Source organism: Chaetura pelagica, unplaced genomic scaffold (genome assembly GCF_000747805.2).
Source record: "Chaetura pelagica isolate M959 unplaced genomic scaffold, ChaPel_1.0 scaffold69, whole genome shotgun sequence".
Classification (NCBI taxonomy): domain Eukaryota; kingdom Metazoa; phylum Chordata; class Aves; order Apodiformes; family Apodidae; genus Chaetura; species Chaetura pelagica.
This window is the reverse complement of record NW_009970724.1, coordinates 3860637-3886374: the sequence shown is the minus strand read 5'-3', so window position 1 is coordinate 3886374 and position 25738 is coordinate 3860637. Positions and strand designations below refer to the sequence as shown.

Genomic DNA, 25738 nt, shown 5'->3' with positions numbered 1-25738 from the left:
TATCTTACAGTCTGCAAGCAAATAAAAATCTTTTGTATCTCCTCTATCCTAAGGAGGTCAGTTGCTTCAGAAATGAAGCTACAGCACCTTCTCTTAAATACGGTTTCAATGACAAGGGTGGGTTACTTACATCTTCACTTGTTGTTTCCATATTTGAATTAACAGTTCTTTAAGCTTTATTGGGTTTTCATCACAAAAAAAAATTATTCTAAGGAAAGACATTCAGATTTATTTTTTTTTGTAAACCAGCAATATTTTAATTTCTTTTTGCTGTACAAAGTGATATACCAAGTGCCATGATGAAGCTGAGCTAGAAATGTGTCTAATTAAAAGACAGCAGCATATATAGGGAAATACGGAAAAAATAATGACAAGTATGAAAAATACGGACAGCTTGTGTGTGTATATATGTGTCTCTTTTTTAAGTCATGGACTAAATCACAGGTTTAAATTAGTACATTAGTACATTAGTAAATTAGTTATCTGGTAGAAATGAGCTGGAAATCAGCCCTGTGTTTTCGAGGCAACCTCTTATCTGGTGACACTAGTGAGGTTTTGCCCAGTATGGAAATGTGTTCAGGTGTCCATAAGCTGAAGGGGTCACTCCAGTGTAAAACCTGGTCTTGCACAGCCTTGGGTGTGCACACCAGCAACATCCCAGTGCAGGAGCCATATGTAGCTGTGTGGGTAGGGCTTGCGCCATACAGAGACAACAAATTTGGCTGGAGAACGAGCCACAGCAGCAAAAGGCACGTGCATACATATGCTGATGTGGAAACAGCGAGCCAAAAAAAAGGTGGTAAATGAGGAAAATGTACTTAAGGACAGGTGTTTTTCAAAAAAGGAAGTCAGCAATGGCAAGGAGAGGGACATGCCAGAGCTCAGTTTTACCAATGACTTGAAGCCAGCCATTACACTACATTTTGTTTAGTTTACTTCCACATCAGCTCTGGCTTCTCAAGTTAGGCTGAAGTCCACTTTCACTGAGTTCACAGTGGGCACACAGTTGCACTAAGTCTGGACATTTGGATGTCTGCCTGCACAATGTTGTGTGTTTATTTCTCATTTGGGAACAGAAGCACTGGCTTTGCTCACTCATGGAAATAAGTGAATGAACTCATTTGCAGGTGTACTCTTAATGTATTCTTAAACTGCTGGCCTCTTTGTCTTTCCCAGGTCATTTTCACAGCGCTGTTCTGGGCATGGTGGTTTTTGTGTTTTACTGTGTTTTGTGGATTTTAATAAGTAGCCCAGACTCTTCCTTAACTGAGAATTTATTAATGTCCCAAAAACTTTTTAAGTGGACTTGCACCATGCTTCACAGTGGCGGGGAGAGCAGAGAAGGAAGGTGTGCAAGGATCATTTGACCATTGCCATTTGGTTCTGAACCTCAGAGTGAATGTCTACAATCTCTGTTCTTTCTAGTAATGTAACTTTCCTATCATGTAAAGTACAGCATGCCAGGGAGCTTTGTAACAGTTAATTCATTTTTGTGAAGTTCCCAACTGCCAGGAGTCAAGGGAGCAAACAAGAACATAGTGTAAGCCACAGTTCACATGGCTATGCTGCAGACCACGAAGACTGTTGATTGATGCAGTGCGAATTTACCCTCCAGCCCACAGCTGAGGTTATTGGTGGGACAAGGAACTGAAGACTGTGTTGCAGCTATTGGCTTCGTTCATGAATTGTTAATGTAGAAGAATAAAAGAATTCACTCAAGGCAATCAATTTCCCTTTAAAAATACAACAATTCACCCCAAAAGAGTGAAAGAAGGCTTAAGTGATAAATTGCAGGAATATTGCTTTCACATTTGACACCCATTAGCCCTGTTTTATATTGGGAAAATAGAATCATTAAGCAAAGTAGACAGTGCTTTAAAACTATTATATTATGAAAAGAGTCAGCTACTACATAAAGATAACTATTATTAAATAGGAACATTTTGCAAAACCTTGAAAGGATAAGAAGCAAGAAAAGTTGTCTATGGTAGTATAGGTCTTTTTCTTCATGCTTTCACAAAAAAAAAAAGGCAAAAAAAAGCAAACCCATATCTCACATACTTAAGACAGAACAATTGGAGCTATTTAAGTTGAGAAGCACTTAATGGGAAGCTATATTCCTTTAGCAATAAATGGATATGCCTGTACAAACTGAAGGAAGTTGCTGTCCTCCTCCAAAAGCACAGGAGTGAAATAATTCAGTGTACTGAATTCCTGCTGTGAAATGGTAGCTACTATTCTGCTGTCCCAGGAGAAGCTATAGAGCAGAAGCAGAGTGATCAGCGCCCAGTACTGCAGGGTTAAGGGCCAAGCTAAATAGTGCCTCCTTCATCCTTGCCAGCCTTTTCAGACATAAGCTGAAGCCACTTTTACAAGCAGCTTTCATCCCATAGTCCTTTTCGAACACAGATCATAAACACTCACTCAATCTTAAAATATGCTATTTTGTGAGCTGTTAAACAAAAAATGTGACCAAGTTTCAAATCTCCTGCCAAACAAGCTAATGTCCAGAAACTGCTGTCCTTTCTATCTCCATGTCTAATTTGAGGCAGATAAAACCAACTTCTCACCATACTTTATCCATCTGTAACATGTCTTCCCACCACATTATACCCCAAACATCCTTAGTATAAGTTTGATAGAGAGGGGGCAGTTCATTTTCTAACCTATGCCCTCTCCATCCTGAACAAAAAGCACTGATGCCTATTGAGACCATTATCCCTCATCCCGTGTGCCAGGTTATGCCCTAGCACAAGGCACAGCAGCATTGCAGATGCAGGGATTTGTGAAAGGGAAGGATGAGAGAAATAAGATGGTGAGGACTGCATGAAATATCAAACACAGGAACAAGGAGAAAAGAATTCAGAGCAAGGCTTAGATTTTGCACTGACTGCTGGATAGAAAAAAAAGGCTTAGATTCTCATCCTTGCTGTTTCTTATGCTTTGTACCTGAACTGTGGAGACTTGACTATATATATATATGGTTTTTTACCCCCTAAATCATTAGCCCTTTATTTGGTTTATTTTTGAGGTGAAAATAATATCTTCTAAATCCCTGAAAAATGTCTGTTCTTGCTAGAGCCAGATTACAAAGTGGAAATCACTTGGGATAAGCACTGATCCTTACTGACACTAAGCAAAAAAGACCTGGAAAGCTCTTGTTATTGACTTGTAAACATGTGAAAAAGGAAATGCCTTTTATACAGCAAGTGTTATTTACATGAACCTTTGCCTCTATTTTGCCTGCACCCTGTCTTCCATTTCAATAGCATCAGTTCAACCATGACTTGCCTGAAGATCTTCCCTGCTTTCAACAGAGGTCTTCAGGAGCAACTGTTCTTCACCATCTGTCCAGCAGAATATCTTCACCAACTCATTATCTTCCATCAGTTCCTCCTTCTTTCTGTTTTTCCTCACCTCTCTGGTTCATCTTTGCCAACCTTCCTGATCTTCAGCAAGCAAGAGCTCTCTGCTCTTAGCATCACAACAGATCTAAGCGGAGAAGAAAATCTGTGTACCTAATCTCACATCTGAGATAAGCTCCAGCAACCAGAGGAGGCTGGGAAGAGGCAATAATATTTATTTTTGTTATTGATCAGTATTTCTAATATAGGGATACCTTAGCCTCACAGTCAAGATAGATATTTCTCTGAGGTAGATACTGAGTCTTCACCTAGTGAGAGATTTTCCCTGCCTGAAAACTTTTATAGTCCAATAGGCATGACATACTATCCACATTTTGTATTAAGAGTGATTTGCTCCAAGAGTAACATGGAGCCGTAAATTGAAACCAGTTCTTCTCAGGCTATATCCACTGCCTCAATCACAAAACCAAGTCTTCTGACTCCTGCAGGCTATTCAGCAATTTGAACTCAGAAATATTTCACCATCTCTTTTCCTTAGTACCTGTAAATTGGGTCTTACTGAAGCCAAAAGGGTTGTTTCATTCTAGTGATGTTTGTCACTTTGCTGCATTTTGTCATGTTTGAATTCAAGCTTATATACCACTACAGCTTTTCTGTGCTAGCTAAGAATCTGCTTTTTTTTTTTTTTTTTTTTTTTTTTTTTTTGGTACTGAACTATTAAAAATGTTTTTAAAATTAGGTCCAGAAGTAAGTGCACTCCTTAAACTGTACTGCACCAAGTAACCCCAACATACTGTGCTTGTCTCTTTTTTTATACCTACATCAGACAAGTTAGTGCATCATATATTATGATTGCTGACAAGTATTTTCAAGCATGTCACTGGTTTGTATAAAGCTTTATAGTATAACTTCTTAGTAATAAGGAATTATGCCCCTTGGACTTTCAGATGCCTGTCACGTGTATATCTTAAGTGTGTACTGTGTATTACAATTATGCTTAATGTCACCATTCTGTCCCACACATTTCATTCCAGCCACTTATCAAGTGAATGAGCAGCACTTTTTCCCCAGCCAAGCATTCGTACAGCCATGCTGTAAATTCAAACTCATGCCCATGTAATTTTCTCCTACACCTCACCCAAGTTTTATTCAAATTATCCTTAGATAGTTCTATTCTTCTCAGATCAAGAACATGCATTTGCAGTTGGCATTTGATTGTCAGTAACACTTGTATTAGCTGCTAAACAATCTGAAAAAAGTAGGTCAGATAAGTTTACAGAGTGAAGTTTTCTGAATACCTTTGGAGATGTACATATACCACATTGTATGGATTTCTTCTGAGCATCCTCATTCTGCTTTATAGAATCATACAGTACTTTGGGTTGGAAGGCACCTTTAAAGGTCATCTAGTCCACCCCTCTGCTGCAATGAGCATGGATATCTTCAACTCAGTCAGGTTGCTCAGAGCCCTGTCCAACCTGACCTTGAATGTTTCCAGGGATGGAACTTCTACCACCTCTCTGGGCAACCTGTTCCAGCATTTCACCACCCTCATCATAAAAAATTTCTTCCTTATTATCTAGCCTAAATCTACGCTCCTTTATTTTAAAAACATTACCTATTTCCTATTGCAGTATGTCCTGCTAAATGATGAGGGCGATGCGAATGTTCTTCTAGCAAAATAGCCTTCATACTTCCTATAGGACTATCCTGATACTGGAGCTAGTCCTCCCTGAAATTTGAGCATGGGCTGGGAAGTGAGTATAAATGGAAAAAATGACTTGAGGGCAAAAAATCTAGTAAAGATCATTGGAACAGATACCAAAAAAAAGAACAGAAAAAGAAGTTCTTTCAGAATAAATTTATTAACTTTTTTTGCAAATATAGTTAAATGGTCATCAGAAGTAACCTCATCCTGTAAATCTCATCCTCTAAATACTTCCATAGTCATCACAGCGCATCAGTGTGAACAACAGAGGAACAAACTAAACCTCAGCCTTCCACCACTGATTCAACTCCAAATTATCAAGTTAGATAGAGGCAACATTGTGCAAAAAGCTATACCCTGTGTTACTGAGGCCCCTAGTTTAGATACCATGATGGTCTCTTTTGGCCTGTGAACCTTTGAAATGATAATTCTGCTTTTTAAAGGAGACTCTTAAGCATCTTGGGTCATTGCATGGGGTTACAATTGCAGCTATAAAATGACCAGTAACAAACCAAAAACATTCCTCTTTTCTGAAGCATGCTTCTTATGTTGCAGACACTGCTTCCCTCACTCATTATAGTGAGATCCCTTATTGCCCAGTATTGTACTAACTCTGTCTAGTCTATTGTATTGTGATAACATTCTTTTGCCCATTGTATTAGGTTAGCACCTCCTTGGCTATAATAAGTATGAAAAAAATTCAAGGTTTAACTTGTCAATGGAACTTTTCGGTGACTTATTAAAAGAACCCCTGTGGTATTACAAAATGCAGGTTTTCTGTCATCTAACTAAAAGATCCCTTTAGAAACATTCATTTTTTGTGTGTGTGTAAAGACAATTTCTTCTAGTGAAATTCTTTGATTCTTCCCTGAATGAAATCAAGTGTTTTAAAACTTTTTGAGGTGCCCCAAAGGCTCACTTCTATACCATGGAAAGTGAAAGACTATGAACCTCTCACAGAATCGTCGCATAGACACTTTGCAGTGTGCTCCTGGCTGCAATCGTTCATTATGTACTGCAGGGTTTCATTAAAAAAAATAAAAAGCTGAATAAAACCAGGGAAGAGAAACTGTGAACTGTGTCTTTCTTGATCATGAGAATTTGAGGAAAGAAAAGCTGGAGAGAATGCAATTGCCAGAGATTGTTAATGATGTTAAGATAAATTGTTGCTGGTTTTACCTAATGAAATAAAGAACAATGCAGAGAGATGGCATCCCTGTTAATCTCCTTCAGGCAGATATACCTTCAGTGTTGCTTTTTGTATTTCACGTGCAAGCAGTTAACATTGATTTGTACGAGTGGAGCTCGTAAGTCAGCACTCTTCTCTTCCCTTACATCCCTGCTTGGAGCACCTTCCTCCCACCACAGCACATGAATTACTGCCAGCAAAATAAGTTGCTGCAAGTGAATCAGATCCCTCGACTGTCTTTTCACATCTCTGCTGTTTCTCTCTTTCTCTTTATACCTTGTGCTGTAGTGCTGAGGTGAAGCTGGGCTTTTTTCCTTTTGGAGTCCCTGTGGCAGATATTAACACACATGGTAATGAGCACAGCATGCACACAAGCACGACAGAGCACATTTGATACAAATATATCTGCTTTAGTTTTCTGAGGTTATTTAGTTGGGGGTTGTGGGGCTTTTTTTGCTTATTTGTTTATAAGGAATGCCTGTAGTAAACACAAGACCAGGTTCATGAGCAGTTTGGGAAGGCAGTGCCTCCGTATCTTTATAGGAGTCCATAAAGGAAGGAATGGAAGGGGTGAGGTCAACATCAAACTTTCCTGACTCTGTCACAGTCAGGGCACAAGAGGAGTCAGCAGCACCTAAGGGATGTATTAAATCCCCTTCCATTCTCTGGACAGCTAAGAGGAGTCTCATCTCTCTCCAGTTTTATTCAGTCTTCTAACTGTAGTTAGTACAGTTTAAGTCCCTGTGAAGCAATGTAAATTCGTGAGAGGTTTCGAGAACTGCAGTATGGGCTGTTTAAGAGATCAAGGAACCATCTGCGGGATATTGTTGCACAGTGCTTCTCATTCAGCTTTGAGTTTGGGACAGAGTCACTGTGTCTATAGTGCCACAAAGCAAGAAACAGGCTGAAAATGGTGAGAGAGGTTAGAATAACTTTTCTAGGTAAGGAAGAAAAGCCAACTGGGAAAAACAGAATATAAGAAATTCAGAGGTCTTCCAGAAGTGCAAGACTGAGAAAAAGAAAATACCTGAAGCTCTCTTATACTGTTCTGAAGAATCTGGGGAGGGATCAAAGAGAAAAAGAAAGTTTAGTTTTGGTTTCTTTTTTCCTATTGTACACTTGCTCCTGGCTTCAGATGAGAGACTGAAGTAGACACCTTTTTTCCAAGCTTCTCATCTGAAGAATTTTAATGCGGGCTTAAAAATGAAAAAGTAGAATTTTCTGTATATATCTTTTTTTATTGTGTAGCTTTGAATTTGTCTCATTTATTTCTAGAGTAGGTTTGGGTATGTATTTTTTAAATTGTTTAAAACCTCTCTATCTTCTTTTGTTTACAAGGTCAAATCCAAATTATTTTTTCCTAAGACGGAGAGCCAAAAATAAACTGCTTAAAGCTCAGGTAATAAAACAGACAAAGTACCACCTGTGGGATTCAGTTTAAATCCCTTTTTCCCTCATGTTATTTCAATCTACCTGTTGAGAAGACCTAAGGGTCTCTCTGTAAAAACAATGTGTTTCCAATTAGGCATCATTATTGGGACAAAAGAATGTGGTTTGGGTCAAAGATCTTATAAGGCTCCAGAGAAAAATGAGTGATAGTGTGGGCAAAGTACTATGATGAGAAATCCAACATGTCCCTCCCTGGAAGTCTGGCATCTCTTCCCTCTCTCTAGGTCAATCCGAAGTTGTTGTCAGCCTCTCATGCACAACATGCTGCTTAGCAAAGTATGTTCCCCTTATCTCTCAGGATCAGGGCGTACCCTAGTGAAAAACCTGAACCTGCCTTTTCATACAATTCCTGAAAGTCTTTTCCGCCCACCTCGTAGCAGCTGTCATTGTGGACTGCTCAGGCCAACTTCTAGGACTGTTCTTCCCAGTGTTTCTGCAGAAGCACACTGCCTTGTTTTTAATTTGGTCGTGGTTCTTGGCACCTTATTTCTTACTACCAGAGGTCCATGGGCTCATTCCAGGTAATTTTGAAGATCTAGCCACAGGTTTCACCCTTCCTGTGAGGAAGAGATTATTTACCTATTCAATAGCAATAAACTCCCATTTGCTGTAACTTCAGGGTGAAAAGGCAGACTTTTTCAGGTTCCTCAATAAACTGCTCCTTGGAGTTGGAGAAATGTCTCTAGAAATGATCTTCATTTTAATATACCTTGAACTTGCTGCTTCAGTAGTTATCTTCAATGTTAAGGTTGGCTTACATACCTGTGGTTCCACATGTATAGTAGACAGCTCTATAATTTTAGAGCCTATTAACCACTAACTTACGAGTCAATGGTAGTTTTATTTTGTGAATGTTTTGTGAGGCTTGAGCTGATAGCCTGTTTGCTTGTTTTTCCTTGTTTCTTGTTTCCCAGGTGACTGGCCTGGCTTTTTAAGCTGTATTGTAAGATTGGCTTCTTTTCCATGCTTCGTTAAAACAGAGCATTTGTTACCCTCTCTACAGACATTGCCTGAGTCCTGGTATATATCATGCTCTCCGTTTTATCTTTTTCTATACATTTTCCAACATGCTGAATGAGGGGAAATTTACGGATGGAGTTGCTGACGTAGATTTAATGTAGAGTATGTTTTCTTTTACAGATGTATGTCTCATATTTTAATTTCCCTTTGTTGTTACCAGCAGTTGCTTTTTATGCCTGGAAGACGAGTTGTTCGCACACTCCTCCATAGCTTCTCCTAGCAACATTTCTTTGTAGATTGGTTGGTGAGGAGAACTGAAAAGCTGTCGGGCTGCTACCTTCCAGAAAGACACTGAATTATTTAGTATCAACACTTCTACCTAAAATGATTGCTTCTTTTGACTCCAAGTTCAACAATGGCATTGCCATCTGTTAGAAGAATGGCTCCACACACTGCTGCTGTGGAAAGCCTAGGAGCTGTCTGGAGAGCCTACGGTCAGGTTTCAATAAAACTTTTAATGCTTATGAGTAATAGTTACACTGAGAAAGAGACCTGACCTTTATAAACAAAAAAAATCCTGTGTTAAGAGTCTCAGCTATGTTAATAGTCAGTTCTGCTGTAGCTGTGTGAGATGGCAGCCACAGGCACCTGTACTGAAGAGTAGAAGCCCATGGTGGCTAGACCTAAACTCAAGTAGTATAGGATGTTTGTATAATCAGTTAGGAGTTAAAATAAATGTATTTAAACTCATGTATTACACCTTGTAGGGTTATATGCTGCATATATTTTTAAATGTACAAGTACAGAATGGAGTGGTAAAGGTTCACTTTAGAAAACTCATAGATTTATTAAACAAAATAATTTTGTTTGCTAGATGAAAGTTCTTATATCAAAGTTTAAATTGAGGAAGGCAAATTTCCATTTACTGTAATGTCTACTCTTAATTTGAAAGTGTCACAGTATCCAGAATTTCTCAGAAAATTCATAGGAATATTTGAGTTATGTACTAGACAACACCTATGTTTCTTTGTGTTTTGCAGCCTGCGTGCTCAATTGTGGGGTTCATTTATTAATAAGCAGTTCAAAGGAATTCAGCTGTTGTTTGAAAGCCTCTAGAAAAATAAGAAGGTACCATCAACCAACATCTTCCTATGTTAAAAATGTTAAAATATTACATATACATAGGTGGGGTAAACTGACCCAGTTCCATGTAATTTGACTTTTCTACATCAGTTTGTCTCAGAAAAAGTTCGGCCTTTGAATGAATCACAAAAAAATTCTCAGAGGAGAAAGGAAGGCCAAAAAGACAAATGTGTAGAAAATGTCCACAGAATTCACCTGGCTCCATTCCATTGCCTTTACTGAAGAAGTTTTGAGACCAAAATTGGTTTTTGATCAACACAGGAAGTCCTTGAAAATTAAATTCAGAAGTCACTCCCAGTCTTTTGCCTTTGAACACCAAGAAAATAGCAATCTTCCTAGTGTTTTCTCCAGAGATGAGCAAAATTGAATAATTTAGATATAACTATAAAAATAAATAATTAAGAGTTAAGAAACTGAATGGTTTCTGAAATAAAGTCTTAAAAAACTTAAGATGTTGTGGGAAGCAGCTATGATAGGGCAGATTTTTAAGCCCTATTCATATTGAGAACTGTTTTATTCCTTGAGTGTTTGCATTGAAGTTACAGTGATTACTCAAAGAGCAAGTTAGTGTCAGCAAATACTAGATATTGCTCCAGTTAAACTCAGTGAACAGATACTATTAACTTCAGTGTGGAATAGAGAGTGTAGTGAGCCAGAGTCTGCCTATACCTTTTGCTCATATACATACTAAAAAACCTTGAAAATGGAAATTGAGCAGTTAAACAATAAGGCTGCACATACCGCACTGAAGAAAGGCATTTGTAATGTTCTGGCTATGTTAAATTAATTCTGCAGCAAAAGATAATCTTTATCATAGACTATTAGAATTGTTCCCAGTCAAATGGGTAAGAAATTTTCTGCAAGATGGGAGGAAATGCAGTTCTAGAAGGGTGTAAGACACAAGTTAGGTGAAAATTGCAAGCCTGAATCTGCATCCAGATTCCACATCTCCTGGATATAGGAACTTGTTCAGCCTTCATTCTTTACATTAGGGGGAAGAAATTAATTCCTTATAGTCCTAGCCAAAGGTGTATTGAAGAGTTAGATTGTCCTCAGCAGTTTATGGGCAACATGGAATCATAACACTGTAGTGGGTCTATGCTTCCTTGATAAGCAGATATGAACATCAGTGTCCCATTTAATATTTTTAAATGTAGTTGTCTTATACAGAAAATGGGATTATGATTTAATACATGCTGTAGTGGGAATAATAATGTAGCAGCTTTCTTTCAAAGTAATGAAACATATGGTGTTCAATTGATTACTGAGCTAGCTTTCACAGTATCTTAAAAACAAAACTGTGTCCTTATTATGTTTATGATGAGACCTTTTAATCTTTGCAAGTCATAGTAATTGAATAAATACGGGTAGGTAATTTTTTAAAACTTTTTTTTTTTTAGGATAAAGTCAATGCCTGTTGTTTGTACTGGCAGAGTATTATCTGCTGCTTCCTCAGGAATAATACACCGCTATCTTATCTGAGCCATGACCTAATGTCACGGTGACCCAGTGCTGTGAAACTAAGGTATCGTACACCTCATATATTCTGTACCAAGACTAAGTTCATAATGAGCTTCCTACTGAACCCATAAACTTATCTGATACTACATCACTAGAAAGTGATGACCCAGATCCATCATGTTCTTGCAGTGGTTCTGTGGTATGAGGGTCTAAGTCACTAAGGTGAAGGTCTATGAAACAGAAAAATAATGATAATTATACCTGAGAATATTGCCTTCTGTGGAAAAAAAGTCAGTCTTCCTTCATAAAGAATCTTGCACATTTAGGGTGGAACCACAAAATATGTAGCCATTTTGGGAATGCATTATATATTTGCACAATTCCACACTTTAAGGAAAAATAAAACAAGCCTAATTCTTTTCTTAGGAGAGTCTGAAGTTTTGTAGCCCTAATACACTTGACCTTATGTAAAGAAAAAGAAAGACTTGAGAACTTTCTTCTTTCTAAGATTCTCCCACCAGTGGCTCAGGCCTTGTTCCTCCAAGAGTAGGAAAGTGTTTTCACATAGAATGACAGAGGATCATGGATCTTTTTCTGAAGTGGCAACCTCATGTGCTCACAGCACCTTCATCAAAAGAGTTGTTAATGCTAAGTCTGCTAAATCAAGTTATGCTCCCTCTTCCTGCAGTCCATCCTAAGGCACATGGGATGACCTGGGATCTCCTCACCTCCCTGCAGCAGTGCCCACTTTTTATACAGCCAGAGTACATTGGAATAACCATTACACAACTATTTTTTCCTCTGGATAACTTACTAGCCATGATATCTCTAACCAAGCATGCAATTCCCAGCAGTACCTGAGCCTATAAGACAAGAACATTTAATGGAGAGAACTCTCCGGTGTCCTATATGTGCAGTCACCATTTCACCCCCGAAATGACTGAGATGTAGACATGACAAGGCTAAATTTCAGAGCTGCCTGATTTCCCATCAGTACCAATGCCAAAGCAGCTGATCACTCTGTGGCCATGAAGTCTAAGTTAGGGTTAAGATAAACTTGGGGAAGTTATCTTCTAGTGCAATAGAATTACATGGCAAACACCAGTCCTCAAATATGACGTGATCCAAATCTCAGATGGCAAGTTGTCTAACGTTTAACCCTACTGAATTACTTGGAAAATAGTATATACTGAAAAGAAGGTGGAAATCCTGAAGCCCCTTAATCATTGTGCTGGCTTATGAACCCATGATGATAGTGACAGTGGTGGACTGTTAGGCTTCAGTATGTTTTCCATATTTGAATGAAAATAAAATACTTTGACTATCTTAGTAGAACTAAGTTATATCAAAATGATTTGTTTTCAGATAGAGAATTTCAGAGTTGGATTCCACACTCTTACTTTCTTTTTCTTAATTTCATTCTTGTCTCTGGAAATGACAGGTAAATCCACTGATTTGCTTCACTGAAATGCACATTATTTAGCTTAATAGCATAAAACCCTATTTATCAAAAGAAAACTATACAGTTATGCTGTAAATTAGACCAACAGCATCTTTCAAACCATGCACAGACCAAAAGCCAGATAAAATAGAAATAGCATTTCTACATCATTCGTTTTCCAAACCTTGTACCCAATTCCCACAGTTATCCCAGAGCTCTCACACCATTGGTGGTGTGCCAGCATCAGACTGGTGTAACAGCAGGAAATTGAGCCTCTTGGCTTCTTTCTAGTAAAAGGAATGGAAGTAAAAGAAAAAACAAAAGGTACCTTTTAAAGCAAGCCAATGTAAAAAAATCGCTTTGTGAATGTACTAGAATCAGCATATGGCAATTTAGCCCAACCCAGAACACATTCATTAGACAATGTCCAGAGTCTCTGGAGAGAATAGCAAGCATTATCTTGGAGGCTATGCCACAATAGTAAGTGCTGAATGTTTTGAGAAAAAAAATAATAAAATAATCAAGGAGTGAATGTTAAATATTAAATGGGTGTGAATTTTTTAAAATAATTTTTTAAATTTTGTTTCTTCATCTTTAGAAATGAGGAAAACTGAAGACTAAACATCAGTGAGCTTAGTGATTATCAGCTGATTATATCTGTTTTAATCTGCTATGGTTGCTTGGGAGCTGCTTTGCTAATCCCTGCTTTGTTGTTAGGCTATATATTATCAGGATGGAAATGGCATCACTGCACCATAATTCAGCAACATGAATACAGAACAAGGAGAGTGTAGAGCTATCAGCAGCAGAACAACAGCAGATAATAAGACTCTGTTACTCAAGCAGAATGTGTTATGTAAAGACAATTGCAGTGTAGAAGCAATAGCTCTAATCAGGTTAATTAGGCTGTATTCATGTTTCATTTATGGTGCAAGTGCCCTGTAAATTCAGAGCAGTCTGCCTCATGTTATTGCTCTCCTTATACAGCCGTCACGCTTTCTGTAACACTCAACAACATATATTATTTTCCTTTAAATAAGAAATACCAAGATATTTCCCATAATGTTTTAAGAATTCCTTTTCTTCATTGCTTATGGTTAAATAAATGAATACATAAATAAGTAATAAAAGTTAAGATACTGTTTCTGTAAAAAGCCCATGCCCACGTTGAAGTTCTTTCCTATGCAACCAAATTAGGCACTTGTAAGCTGTCATGGAGGGCCTGTTTAATTACAGTTTATTTATATATCATGTATCTTCTTGCTCAACATGACATGTTGAATGTTTAAATATGTATTGGCTTTAAAACAAGTGTCTTCTACCTTTCCTTTCAATCATTTCCTTAAAGAGATAGATTGCCTGTTTATTCCCTCAGGGCTAGCTGGAGGATGTGTCTGCTTTGGAGAAAAGATTAGGGCCCAGTGCTGTGGCACTCAAACTCTAGCTGTCTCTCCTCTCAACTTGATGAACTTATTAGGTTGTCCTTTTAAAGTAATAATGGGTACAACAATTCTGAGATCACTTTCTCCTAAGACAACAAGTCTGGGTAGAAAGGAGCCATAAAATAGAGAGAGGACATGCTGAAGATCAAGCAAACACTGCAGCCTGTGCAAACTTAATTATTTTAGGTAACTATCTAACAATCAGCTGTCTACATGCTGATTCTGAACTTACACGCAGCACTCCCCATAAAAAAAAGGCAGTATTTTCCCTACTTTTTTCCCTACACAAATAGTACAAATCTAATAATTTTTCACTGTAATTATAAAGCCTTTTATTAGACTTGAAAATGTTATAGCTTCATTTTAATGTGTCCCTTAGACATTATTTCTATATGCTCTTAATATCAATGCTTAAATTAATAGCCTCATTTGTATTGTTCTTTAAGTAAGATATATATATATATTTATTATATATTCTGTCCTGCAGAAGTGTGGCTAGTTGAGCACGGCAGCACAGCATTACTGCAGAGGTCAAGCTGTGGCGCTGATGAGCAATACCAAAAAGGCTGGGTGACCAAAGCAGGAGGATTTTGCATGGTACTGCTTCCAGTATTACACTGCTGCTGTGTGTTTACTTCCATTCTGGCTGCCAAAAATGTGACTGTTTGTAAGGCATTTCTAACTACACTTGACAGTGTATATATGACAGACAAGGTAGACCACAGAATTTCACAGGGCACACAAGGATGATGCATCTTCTCTTATCTCATACAAGTTAGTAGCCTAGAAAAAATAAGAGAAAATCTACACACACTAAATTTTTTGCTGACTGAACCTACAGCAATCCAACACCCAACTATTAATCTCTTGTAACAGTTCACATGTCTATCATATATGTTATAATATTTTGCTAGACACACATTTCACTGAAGATCTGACTTCTTGGCCTGGTGCATATAATTCCCTTTCTGGAAAGAAAGATGTGATTCTAAAGTTCTCAAGACTGATGTAGGTATCAAAGGTGCCCAAATGAAACAGCTCACATTAGATTTTTTATTTTCTCCTGTTTGTCTGGGCAGTAGTGGCAGAGTATAGGGGCCAAGCCCAGGCTGTGGGGCTGCACCCTGACTCCTGCTCAGGTGAACTGTCACCACAAGAATAAACTTCATTATTCCTCAGTCAGGTGGCATAATTCCAAGTAAGTGAAGTAATGATGTAAAGGGACCATTTGATGGGGCTTGCAGTAAATATATTCTCAATGGTATATGTACACCATTGAGGTAGAGGCCTCAGGACCTGTCCTCAAGTTTCACCCTTCTCCCTGAGGAAAGGCATTGGCTGAGAAAACCTTGCTCTGCTCCCAGAGAATAGAATCTATCTGCCTGCCTATGTACATTACTTGTGCATGCACTATGTTGTACCTTTCATAGCCTTGGGGAAATACCAGATATACATTCCTGAGGTCTCCTTCCTGCCCTTTCAGTAACCGCTGTACCCAGGTGGTTCTTTACATGCTCTGTAATTTACCGTTTGACCAGAAGACAATCTTAAATTTGAAGTATATTAAACCCTTGCAAAATATATGTACATCTGAGGTTAGGGAGCAAACTCCCACCTGACTTAGTTTTGCTAAGGATTGATCTGAATGTTATCACTACAAGTGAGAAATTCTGGATCTATTTTCACAAGACTGGCAACAGGCAAAGCTCCATGAGAATATGCTGAGGACTGGATGATCCCAGATAACTGAAGTCCTTCTGGGAATGTTCATTAATTTCCCTCCTATTTTCATAGTATAAATGCTGACCATTAGCCAGAAGCTAACATGAAGGTCATACTGACAAGAGTTATCTTTCCAGGTGTGCATTATGAGCTATACGTGGAAAGACAGCCATGATAGAGACCATGGAAAGAGTCCCTTATTGCTTGTCTATGAGCTCTGAGGTATCTCAAGCGTAAATCTATCAAATCAATCACAAATTCTCCTCTAAAAGTAGAGTTTCAATGTGACAGCAACATGAGTCTCCAAATTTGTGGCCTTTGGGCAAGAGCAAATTATCAGGAGACTGAGGAGGGAGTATTTTTATTTAATTTTAATTTTTAATTATTATTTTACTGTCAAATTCAATGCAGAGAAATGGCAAAAAATAGCAAGCAGGATATTTTGAAAATGAAATCTCTGATTCACATAGTAAATTAGTTTAAATTATGGGGTGATTTGAAGTTGTTAGAATTTGTGACCTCAGAAATGTTTATTTTTTGATTGATCAATACAGGTTCTAAAATATGCTTATTTGTCTACCCAGCCTGCCAAAAGAAACATGTGATAGCATGTTCCTTTATAAAAGAGAACCCAGCCTGTACACCTTTACTTTATCCCCATCATGAGGAGCTTGGTATTAGCCCTGGTTTTAACGCTGGTGGGTAAGTAACTTCTCTACTTTGATGAATTTAAAATAACAGTTTTAGGAAAAGGTTTCAGAATCTAAATATAGTTCCTTTACAAACATGAACCTTACCATTTTATAGAAAAATGATTGTATTTGTTTGTTTGTTTGTTTTTTTAGGGAAAAAAAGGCTTTTGGTTATGTGTTGAACTAGAAGTGAAGTTAATTAAAAAGTTATGCTGTATGTACATGAGATATAGCCTTTCAGACTAAAATACATTAACATTTTGGGTTGTTGGTGAGGAGTTTTTTGCTTTGTCATTTCATTACTCTTTTTTTTTTTTCCCTTCTCTTTCAGGGAGCCAGCATCTTAATTACCGTAAGTAATTTTCCTATGGGCTAATAAAATTATAATGAGTGAAATTCAAAATAGAATCTAAAAAGTATATCAATGTTTAATAAAACTTTGTAACAGCTAATTTTGTTCAGGTGCAATACAAAAATGGAAATTTTTTTTGCTCCATACATTCTAATGCAGGTACTTTAATATGTTCTGTAAAGTCTCTATAATGTTTTATGGGAACCATTTCTTTCCAGAACCTGATTTCAGTGAAAACAAGGTTTATACATTTGATTATGAAAGCACGGTTCTCAGTGGACTTCCAGAGAAAGGACTTGGAAGAGCTGGAATAAGAATAAGAAGTAAAGTGGAAATTAGTGGTATTGGGCCAAAACTTTGTCTTATTAGGGTAAGAAAATATATTCAATTTGAAAGGTAACATTCTCTTCATACTTGACTTATTTTTTAAGCTTTAGGGAAGTAATTAAGTTTCATCATGTATTGTGCTTACTCAGGGAGAATGTAACTAGCACTATTATTTTTTATGCAGTGTCCTAAATCGTATTTGCACTTTGCCAGGTAATTCTCAGCTGAAGCCAAACTTGGGCTTGAACAATTTCTTCTGCTTTGTGGTCAGCGACACAATGGAATATAACTGGAAACGCACACTAATTTATTACTGGAACAATCCATTTGTTCCAAATTGTACAATCTAGGATTATTTAATCAACTGATTTCATAACCAGCAAAGGAAGGGCAATAAAACATGTGACAGTAGCTGGATGTGATTCAATATTTAGCATAATTAATGTCATCTAGTGACTTCTTTTTCTGCAGGGTCCCAAATAACATTTTTTGTCATCCTCAATTGTATATTTTTACTGCATGCTGAGTAATTGCTAAGAGTTCTGATTATGCAAAAAAAACATTTTCCTTTAACAGAAGCCTGTATGTGTTTCTAATGAATGTACTGAAACACACTCTTCAATTGCCTTACACAAATTCAACTTAGTCGTCTTTATAAGTGGAAGAAAAAAGATCTTTTTATAAGCTTTTATTTGGAAAATTGAAAACTGCAGATTAAAAAGACTGGTGACTATCTGATAAATGCTTCTAAATGCTGTAGACTTCCAGCCTAAATTAGCCTTCTGCTACTAGGTATTGTTGTAAGTTCAAATTATAATAGATCTACACAGGGCACATTGCTTTTCCATGACCTTTGAAAATGGCTGGATTTTTTTTTGCAAAAAAACAAGGAAATAAGAGCTACACATCTACATGGGTGAGGAGAAGGCTTTCCTGGCAGAGAGGAGGCAAAAGCAGTCTTGTGTTTGCCATACAGCCTGCCCCATTCCTGCTAAAACAGTTCTTATTGTGCCAGAGTGAGTCTTTACAAAAAATATACTTCTGTTTCCTAAAAACTTCCAATATCACTTCACCTGCCCTTGTGTATTTGGAAAAAGGTTTCAGTTTTAAAAATAAGTACAGAAAGAATTTCAGGCAAGAAAATAAGAGGGGAAAAAAGTTATTCTGGGATAAGTTCTAAGTGAAAGGTAATGATACATTTATTCCCTATTGCTCTGGGAGAAGTTTATTTTGCTGCTGTTATATTTAAATTAGTCACTTTGGAGGGATGGTTGAGGGAATCAGTCTTTGTCTGTAGTCTACTAGTTCACATTCAGCCCAAGCAAAAAGCTGTGTTCCCTGGGCAGTTTCCAGCTGACAATTTTTTCATCACGACCCCACAGGTAGGAATTGCCAGCTGTGTTCAAAACCTAGCAGGCAGCTTAAGTCCTGACTGGGCCCCAAGGGCTGGGGAAAAATACCTCGCCCTGACCCTGCAGAATGGTCCCAAACCTGCCCATGTACAATATGCCAGAAGCATGTCCAAGAGGCAGCATGAGGGATTTGCTCTGTAACAGCCTCCTCTGTAAGCTTCAGTTACTGGGGTTGGCAGTGATATCCACCAACAATAACAAAAATAAATATGAAAGTGCAGTCTCCAGTGACCTGCTGTGTGAGGATTTAGTTTGTGTGGCTTTTTGAGAAATTAATCCGTGTCTTGCATCACATCGCCAGCCTGAGGTGTCAGAGAAAAGTCTCTTTAAATTGTCAAAATATATAGAAGGGAAGGGTCCTTTGAGAAACTAAGCTAAACATGCCCTGTTCCCAGGGTGCAGAAATCATTCGAGTTATGCATAGTTTAGCACAACTTTCTACTTGCTTGGATGTGCCCCAGGTTGAGGCAGGAATGTGAAGTGCCGAGTGGGACTGCGGGCTGTGCCTGAGCTGCCAGCTCTGCAGCAAAATGTGTAGGACCATTTTTGTAATCTGCTCTCCACTGCTCAAGCTAATTATGACTATCTGGCTGGCCCAGCAGCCATGTTGTTATTAGTTTCTGACTGCTGTCTGTGCTCTGTGACCCCAGCAAGGGAGATGACAGAGTTCACAACAGGAGTTAATGATGCTTTATGCAACATTAACTTTCTCCTGCAATTTCCTGCAGAACTTCTGTACTACCTTTGGGTAGCAACCTGCTTCGTGCAGCTCCTCTCTGGCTCATTTCTTCATACAAGTCAACCTTTGGCAATATGGATTATCTATGAAACAGAACAGGGTGCAGTGACTGTGGAAATATCACAGTCATTTACATTACTCTCCTTTTATGTGTGGAAGTATGTATAGCAATAGTGGCTATGTTTAAATTACAGTTTTTAACTTTCCCCTATGAAGAGGCTTTGTGTTATTTGAAAGTGTTATTTTGGACATGAGCAAAGCTTTAGACCCTTATGTGTATTGAAAAATGTTAACTGAAAAAATTAAAGAGGAATTATATTCCCCCTCTGTTCCAGATTCACTCAATCGAAGCAGCAGAGTACAATGGTGTCTGGCCTACAAGCTCATTCTCTCGATCACTCAAACTAGCCCAGGTACTAACAGGGCAACTCAGTAACCCCATCAAGTTTGAGTATAGCCATGGCCATGTTGGAAACCTTATGGCTCCTGATTCTGTCTCGGATGATGGTCTGAACATCTACAGAGGGGTCCTGAACGTGCTGGAGCTAAGTATAAAGAAGATGCAGCATTCATACAGTTTACAGGAGGTGAGCTTTTGGGTTTGGTCATGGTGGTTGCTTTACAAATAATTAAGCCTTCTCTTCAGATACTCCTACTGTGTTTTCTGGATTCATCCTTGACATAAACTTCACTAACAAGACATACTTAATCTGGGGAAATCATTATTAAATTGTTCTTATCGGACAACATTTGATAGAGCTGAAGCCCTAAAGGACAACAGAATAGCAGATTTTTAATCTAGCTGATTAACATATTTTTTTTAAATACGTTTGACCCTTAGAAAATCTAACGCGATTCTAGAGAAAGTAAACTCTTATGAGAACTGAAGTCTACGTAAAATTTGAATACTGTATTAAAATAAGCTTAAACATACAGCACAAGATTAAAACCACAATAACAGTAATTTGACTTTTTTACCAATCATGTATAATTTAATCTCTTCTCGCTCCTCTTTTAGGAGGAAAACAATATATATGCCATGACATTACTGTAATAGCTTTGACAGTTGCAGCTGATGCTCTATTGGAATTTCCACTGTTTCTCAGGTTTTAATATCTTAGTCAAGGTAAATCATCTGATATTACTATTCACCACAGAAATTGCAATGTGTTTAGTTTTTGCAAAACCATATTTACATTGATTAGACTACATTCAATTCAGAGCTCAGCAAAAACCTTGAAATTATTATACTTTCATGCTATTTTTATTGAAAATGCAGAATGGAGTAACTTTAATTTTAAAAAAATATTTTTATGTAAGTAGTGTTGTTTCTGGGAAAGGAACTACATTATTTAATATTTTCACACTGCTTGTTTCACATGAAAACCTGAGCAGTGGTTTTGCATATTCTGTAGTGCTATTTTCTTTTATCTAGTTTATATCTTCGTTATTTCTAATTCAGTTAGCACTATGTCCTACTCTTGTTGATGAGCAATATATGGGATTTCACGTCATAGAATCACTTCCAAGTATTTCTTTGCTTTTCTCAGGCAGTCACTGTTTAATGAACATTGGAACCCTTGCTTGACAATCTCTCTCTAAAGGAATATAAGCATTATTCGTCCCAAAATCTGAGCTGCAGAGAGATTTCAAGGACTAACCTGGGAAAGTCTGCATCACATCCTGCAGGGTGTAAGGTTAAAGTTATCTGAACTAGGCATGAACTGCACGCAGCTAGAAAGTCCAGCTAGGCAGGAGACTACTGTATTCCACTGAGCCTGGTGGGCTGAACATGCCCATTTAAAGTCTGTATGTTTCTACCTCACCATGAAGAGGAGCCCCACAGCTGTATTTGCAGAGTGCAAGTCTGTCAGAAAGCTTTGGCAATTCTTATTTCTTGCCCTTACAGAAGCCACAGTGTGTTCAGGAATAGTGTTAAGCTAGAGATGAAGTGGGTATGTCTTGCCACCAGTTAGCTGTTCTGACATAGCCAAGAGCTGCTCTCTGGAGTGGCTGTGCTATCAGTAACAATAAAAAAAATCATGACAATAACCCTTCCTCCTAAAATCTAATAAAATATTTTTCCTCTGCAAAATCTCATCGCTTACTGAGGAGATTTAAGAGCACTTATAAATATATATGCTTGAAATATTATTGAAGATTATTGAAGATCAGAGCTAAAACTGCAAACTCAAGAAAACCAACAATCACAACTCTGCTAGCCAGAAATTCTTTTTAACTATTACTGTTCATATTGTGACAGATCATTCAATATTTCAAGGCCTGTTCCATACGCATTTATAAGCTGTCTATAAAAGCAAATTTTAAGGGCAGAATTTCATCTTCAACCTTAAAGTACTGTGCTATTGAGATTTTATTCTGAGTGATCAAATTATTTTGGCACTTTTTATTAATATTCCCTAAATTGTATTCCATAATTGACAGCTCTATATGGAAATTGTTACCTTTTCTGAGGATCCAAAACTTGTCTCAGTGAAACTCTTGAGAATTTTAGTTCTCTCAGTGAAACGCTGGTTTGGCTTACTGGAAACGTGTTAAAAAACAGTGAGAGTAATGATCATCCAGATCTTGCTTTTGGAGCGTACCATAACTAAAAAGCATTAATTTCTATCAGGAATTTTGAAAATACAGAATTAAACAGGGAAGTCCATGTGGGAAATTGAAGAAGTTTTGCGTAAGGGTGAACTTCTCTGATCACATTCTTTTTTTTTGCCAGGCTGGGATTGAAGGTATTTGCAACACAACCTATGCAATCCAGGAAAAAAAGAGAGCAAACTTAGTCTATGTGACAAAATCCAAGGACCTGAACAGTTGTGAAGAGAAAGTTCAAATGGTCACAGGCTCAGCATACACTCAACCATGCCAGACCTGCCAACAGGTAAATTAGAGTATATTATATCCATATGCAGGGAGCCATTTGGCATCCATGTTACCTCTTGCTTTGTTATGCTTAAAATGAGAGAAGAGTCAGATCTTCTGCATCTAGTCACCAAAATTTTCTTATTGTATGAAAATCAGAACCACAGAGCAGCAGAGGTCTCTGCTGCAGACTGTCATATACTGAAGGCACAACTATCTTGAATTAGCTGGCTTGGAAACCACTAATACCAGCATGAATTAATTCACCTACTCTATTCAGTAAAAAAGATAGTCATGATGTCCAGTTTCTGCTGTTCAAGATAGGTACTAGTGCATCTTATCATAATACTCCCTCTGAAATAAGAAATTGTGTGGATTATACTGATGCTCTCCTCAGAAAATGTGTCTCCTCACAGAAATAAACAATGACTTACATTTAGGAAAGGACAAAAACAGCTAACAGTAAGGGAGCCAGGCAGTGTGTCTGACCTCTCCCATGGAAGTGAGCATGCAGAATTCACATAAAGCACTCATATGGGCAATAAACACAACAGTCCTGGAAAAAAAAAGTAGGTTGAAGTGAGTGGTGAAATAGCTTCTAGACTCAGAATTTAGAAGTTCAATGACTTTCTCTCTTCTTTTTTTTCCTTTTTTTTTTTTTTTTTTTAATATTGTAAAGAGAAACAAGAATTCCCGAGCAACTGCTACTTACAATTACAAAATAAAATATACACGTAATGAAGCTGTAATTACACAAGCTGATGTTGAGGAAATTCACCAGTTTTCACCCTTCAATGAGATAACAGGAGGAAATGCTATAGTAGAAGCAAGGTACTGTACATATGCCTTCAATTCAGCAACTACCTCAGCCTTGTAGTAATTTGGTCAAACTCTATAACTGAAATAAATCCTTTCCTTCCACAGCCTATTGTTTGCCAGTATTTAATTACATAAAATCCCAAACAGTTCATAAAAACTACCTTCACTGTTAGTTGTAAATCTGAAACATGCACATCGCTATCCAAATTCTGTTAGGTAAACTTGGCAGGATTTGACTATTTTATTTCTCAGGGATATTTGTTTTATGTCATAAAAGCCAAAACAAATGTAATTCCGTCTGAAAAATTATGAACTAATATATTTGCAGTAAAATACTGTGAGAGACAGTTACTCACTGAAAAAGAGTTCCCTGGAAAACAATAATGCAAGAAGAGACCCTGGAGACTAGTTCACAAGAAACCTAGATAAGACTTTGGATTCCTATGTACTTCCTAAGTGCAATGGGCTGCTTGCAAATCTCCCATCAAAACAATTTCTCAATAGAAAATTGGGTTTTATTGCAAAAATGCTGCGTACAAAGCATGTAAAATTCATTTGCTTTTCTACAGAAAATTTTGCATATTTCTTAAACATGTTTGGGCAAAAAGACAATCACAATTATCTAAGAACTTGAAACCTGGCTCATTTTTAGCTCAAGGCTCAAACTTTCAAAGTTCAAAAAATCACCTATTGAAAAATTTTTAGTTACTTGCTTTAGTGATAGACTGTGTAGAAGGGAGTGCCCTGCTGGAGTGGGAGGCTTTTTGCATAACATTTACTGTACAGAGAATATACCCCAATGCCACTCCAGCTGCTGTAATCTTGCATTGCTCCATTAGCTTGTGCAACAATCTATTGGTATAATACACAGTTTTGGAAACTGCAACATCAGAAAGTTCATGTCAATATATTGCTGATTGATTTCATTATTATGATTAACAAATTCAGTCTGGCTAAAGAAAGCAAAACAAAACAAAAGAACAGTAAAGGTGAAAGTGGCTTTACTATCTCACGCAATCACGGTGAAGACAGATACAACTGCAGTGCTTGTCAAATTATAGGTTGTTGTGACTGAGCATTAATTTGAAGGCAATGGACTTTTGCTGATTTAAACTCTTCTTCTGCAAGGTGCATAGACTCCCTTACTGTTATCCCTCAGGTATGGAGCCCCTGGAAAATGTAGTCCCCTTACTTTTATCCATTTCCTTTATATCTTTAGCATTACCTAGCAGATGGGGACAAATATAAAATAGCTGGGAAGATGTGGACATGTCACCCGAGTCTTCAGAAGTTTTTTCTACAATGTATTTTTCTGTGTAAAAAAAAATTTCAAAAATCTAGTATTTGTAGCTGAGTTTTCAGACCTGTTCAGCATAAGCCTCTTGCAGCATCTTTCAAAGCCAGGAGAGGTTTACTATTGTTTCACAGATTTAATCCTGTCTTTAGTATTCATTTGTTCTCCTCAGAGTATAACATTTTCCCATCAATTCTAGGCAGATATATCTCTTCCTGATATGATGAAGATGAAGACATAATAGATTCGTCATGTTCTGGAGGGGGGAGTTAAATCAGTCCAAGTGTACCTGATGCTATAGTTTCTGACCCACATGCCCTTTCAATAATATTGTATAAAACTTCAAGAGAGAAAAAATCTCTGCTGATTCGGCAGCTATTTCTATTCAAATTTCAGTGTCTTGCCTGCAAAGCAGTTTTATCCTATTTTCTACAGCAGTTTTCTGCAATCCATATGGAAGGAGTGGATAGAAATGATACAGAAGATCATCATAGAGATCCCAAAATAAACACACCAATTTTCTACAGAGATTTTGAGATACTGTGTAGTACATCAATATTTCTTTTGGAATGCTTTCAGTTGTTCAGTATAAATGCCTAACTTTATTATAGTGTCCTAAATGACTTATTTTAAACATAATTGATGGGATAGGATGCATCCCTTTAGCTGAAAATGTAGCAGACAGAAGGTGTTTGCAAAGACAATCTCTAATTGGAATTATTCGTAATAACAAAGGATGAAGCTTTGGTGCTCCTTGTAAAGTTTCCAGAAAATAATACTGAATTTATCTCACTTTTTCTTTGGGAAATCCAATTTGAAACTTCATGAGAACCTTTTACCTTCTGCAGTCCTCAGGAAATTCAGCTTGCCAGGCAAAATGGAGAGGGAATTTTAACAGTGCAAGTAAAAATATTGTAGCATTTCTTATGTTATCTAAAATTTTTCAGTTCCTTTTGAAGCTTCTGAAAGCTTAAATAAAAGCAAAAAAAAGCTTTTGAAGCTTCCAGGAGGCACAGACACATAAGAGCTTTTATGAACTTCTTAAAAGGTTTAAATTAAGTGATAATTTCTAAAAAAATTCCCATCAGTTATTTTTCTCTAATCTTGAATTTACTCCTTAAGACACAACACAGTTCCTGTGATCTTGTTTGGACCACAGCTTCTCAGCTCCCACTTCTTCCTTAAATTCTCAAGCCACGTTATTCCCAGAGGAAGGTAAAGGCTCTTACCTGAGCCCTGCTGAGTAAGTGCACACCTCAGAGTGTGATTCTGAGCACCCTGTCCAAACACAATTATTTGTAAGTGCTTTTGCCCCTCAGTATCAAAACCCTTTTGAAACACTG

General features: G+C 37.5%; 1 protein-coding gene across 1 annotated transcript in view; it reads left to right on the top strand.

Annotated features, from left to right (window-relative positions):
- Positions 1–16542: 16542 nt before the first annotated feature.
- Positions 16543–25738, top strand: part of LOC104396723 (vitellogenin-1-like) — a 42856-nt gene continuing 33660 nt past the window's right edge. The window contains exons 1-6 of the mRNA XM_010006595.1: positions 16543–16582; positions 16904–16924; positions 17143–17294; positions 19738–19989; positions 22140–22301; positions 22962–23113. Of these exons, the coding sequence (XP_010004897.1) occupies positions 16543–16582; positions 16904–16924; positions 17143–17294; positions 19738–19989; positions 22140–22301; positions 22962–23113 (779 nt within the window). The remainder of the gene's footprint in view (positions 16583–16903; positions 16925–17142; positions 17295–19737; positions 19990–22139; positions 22302–22961; positions 23114–25738) is intronic.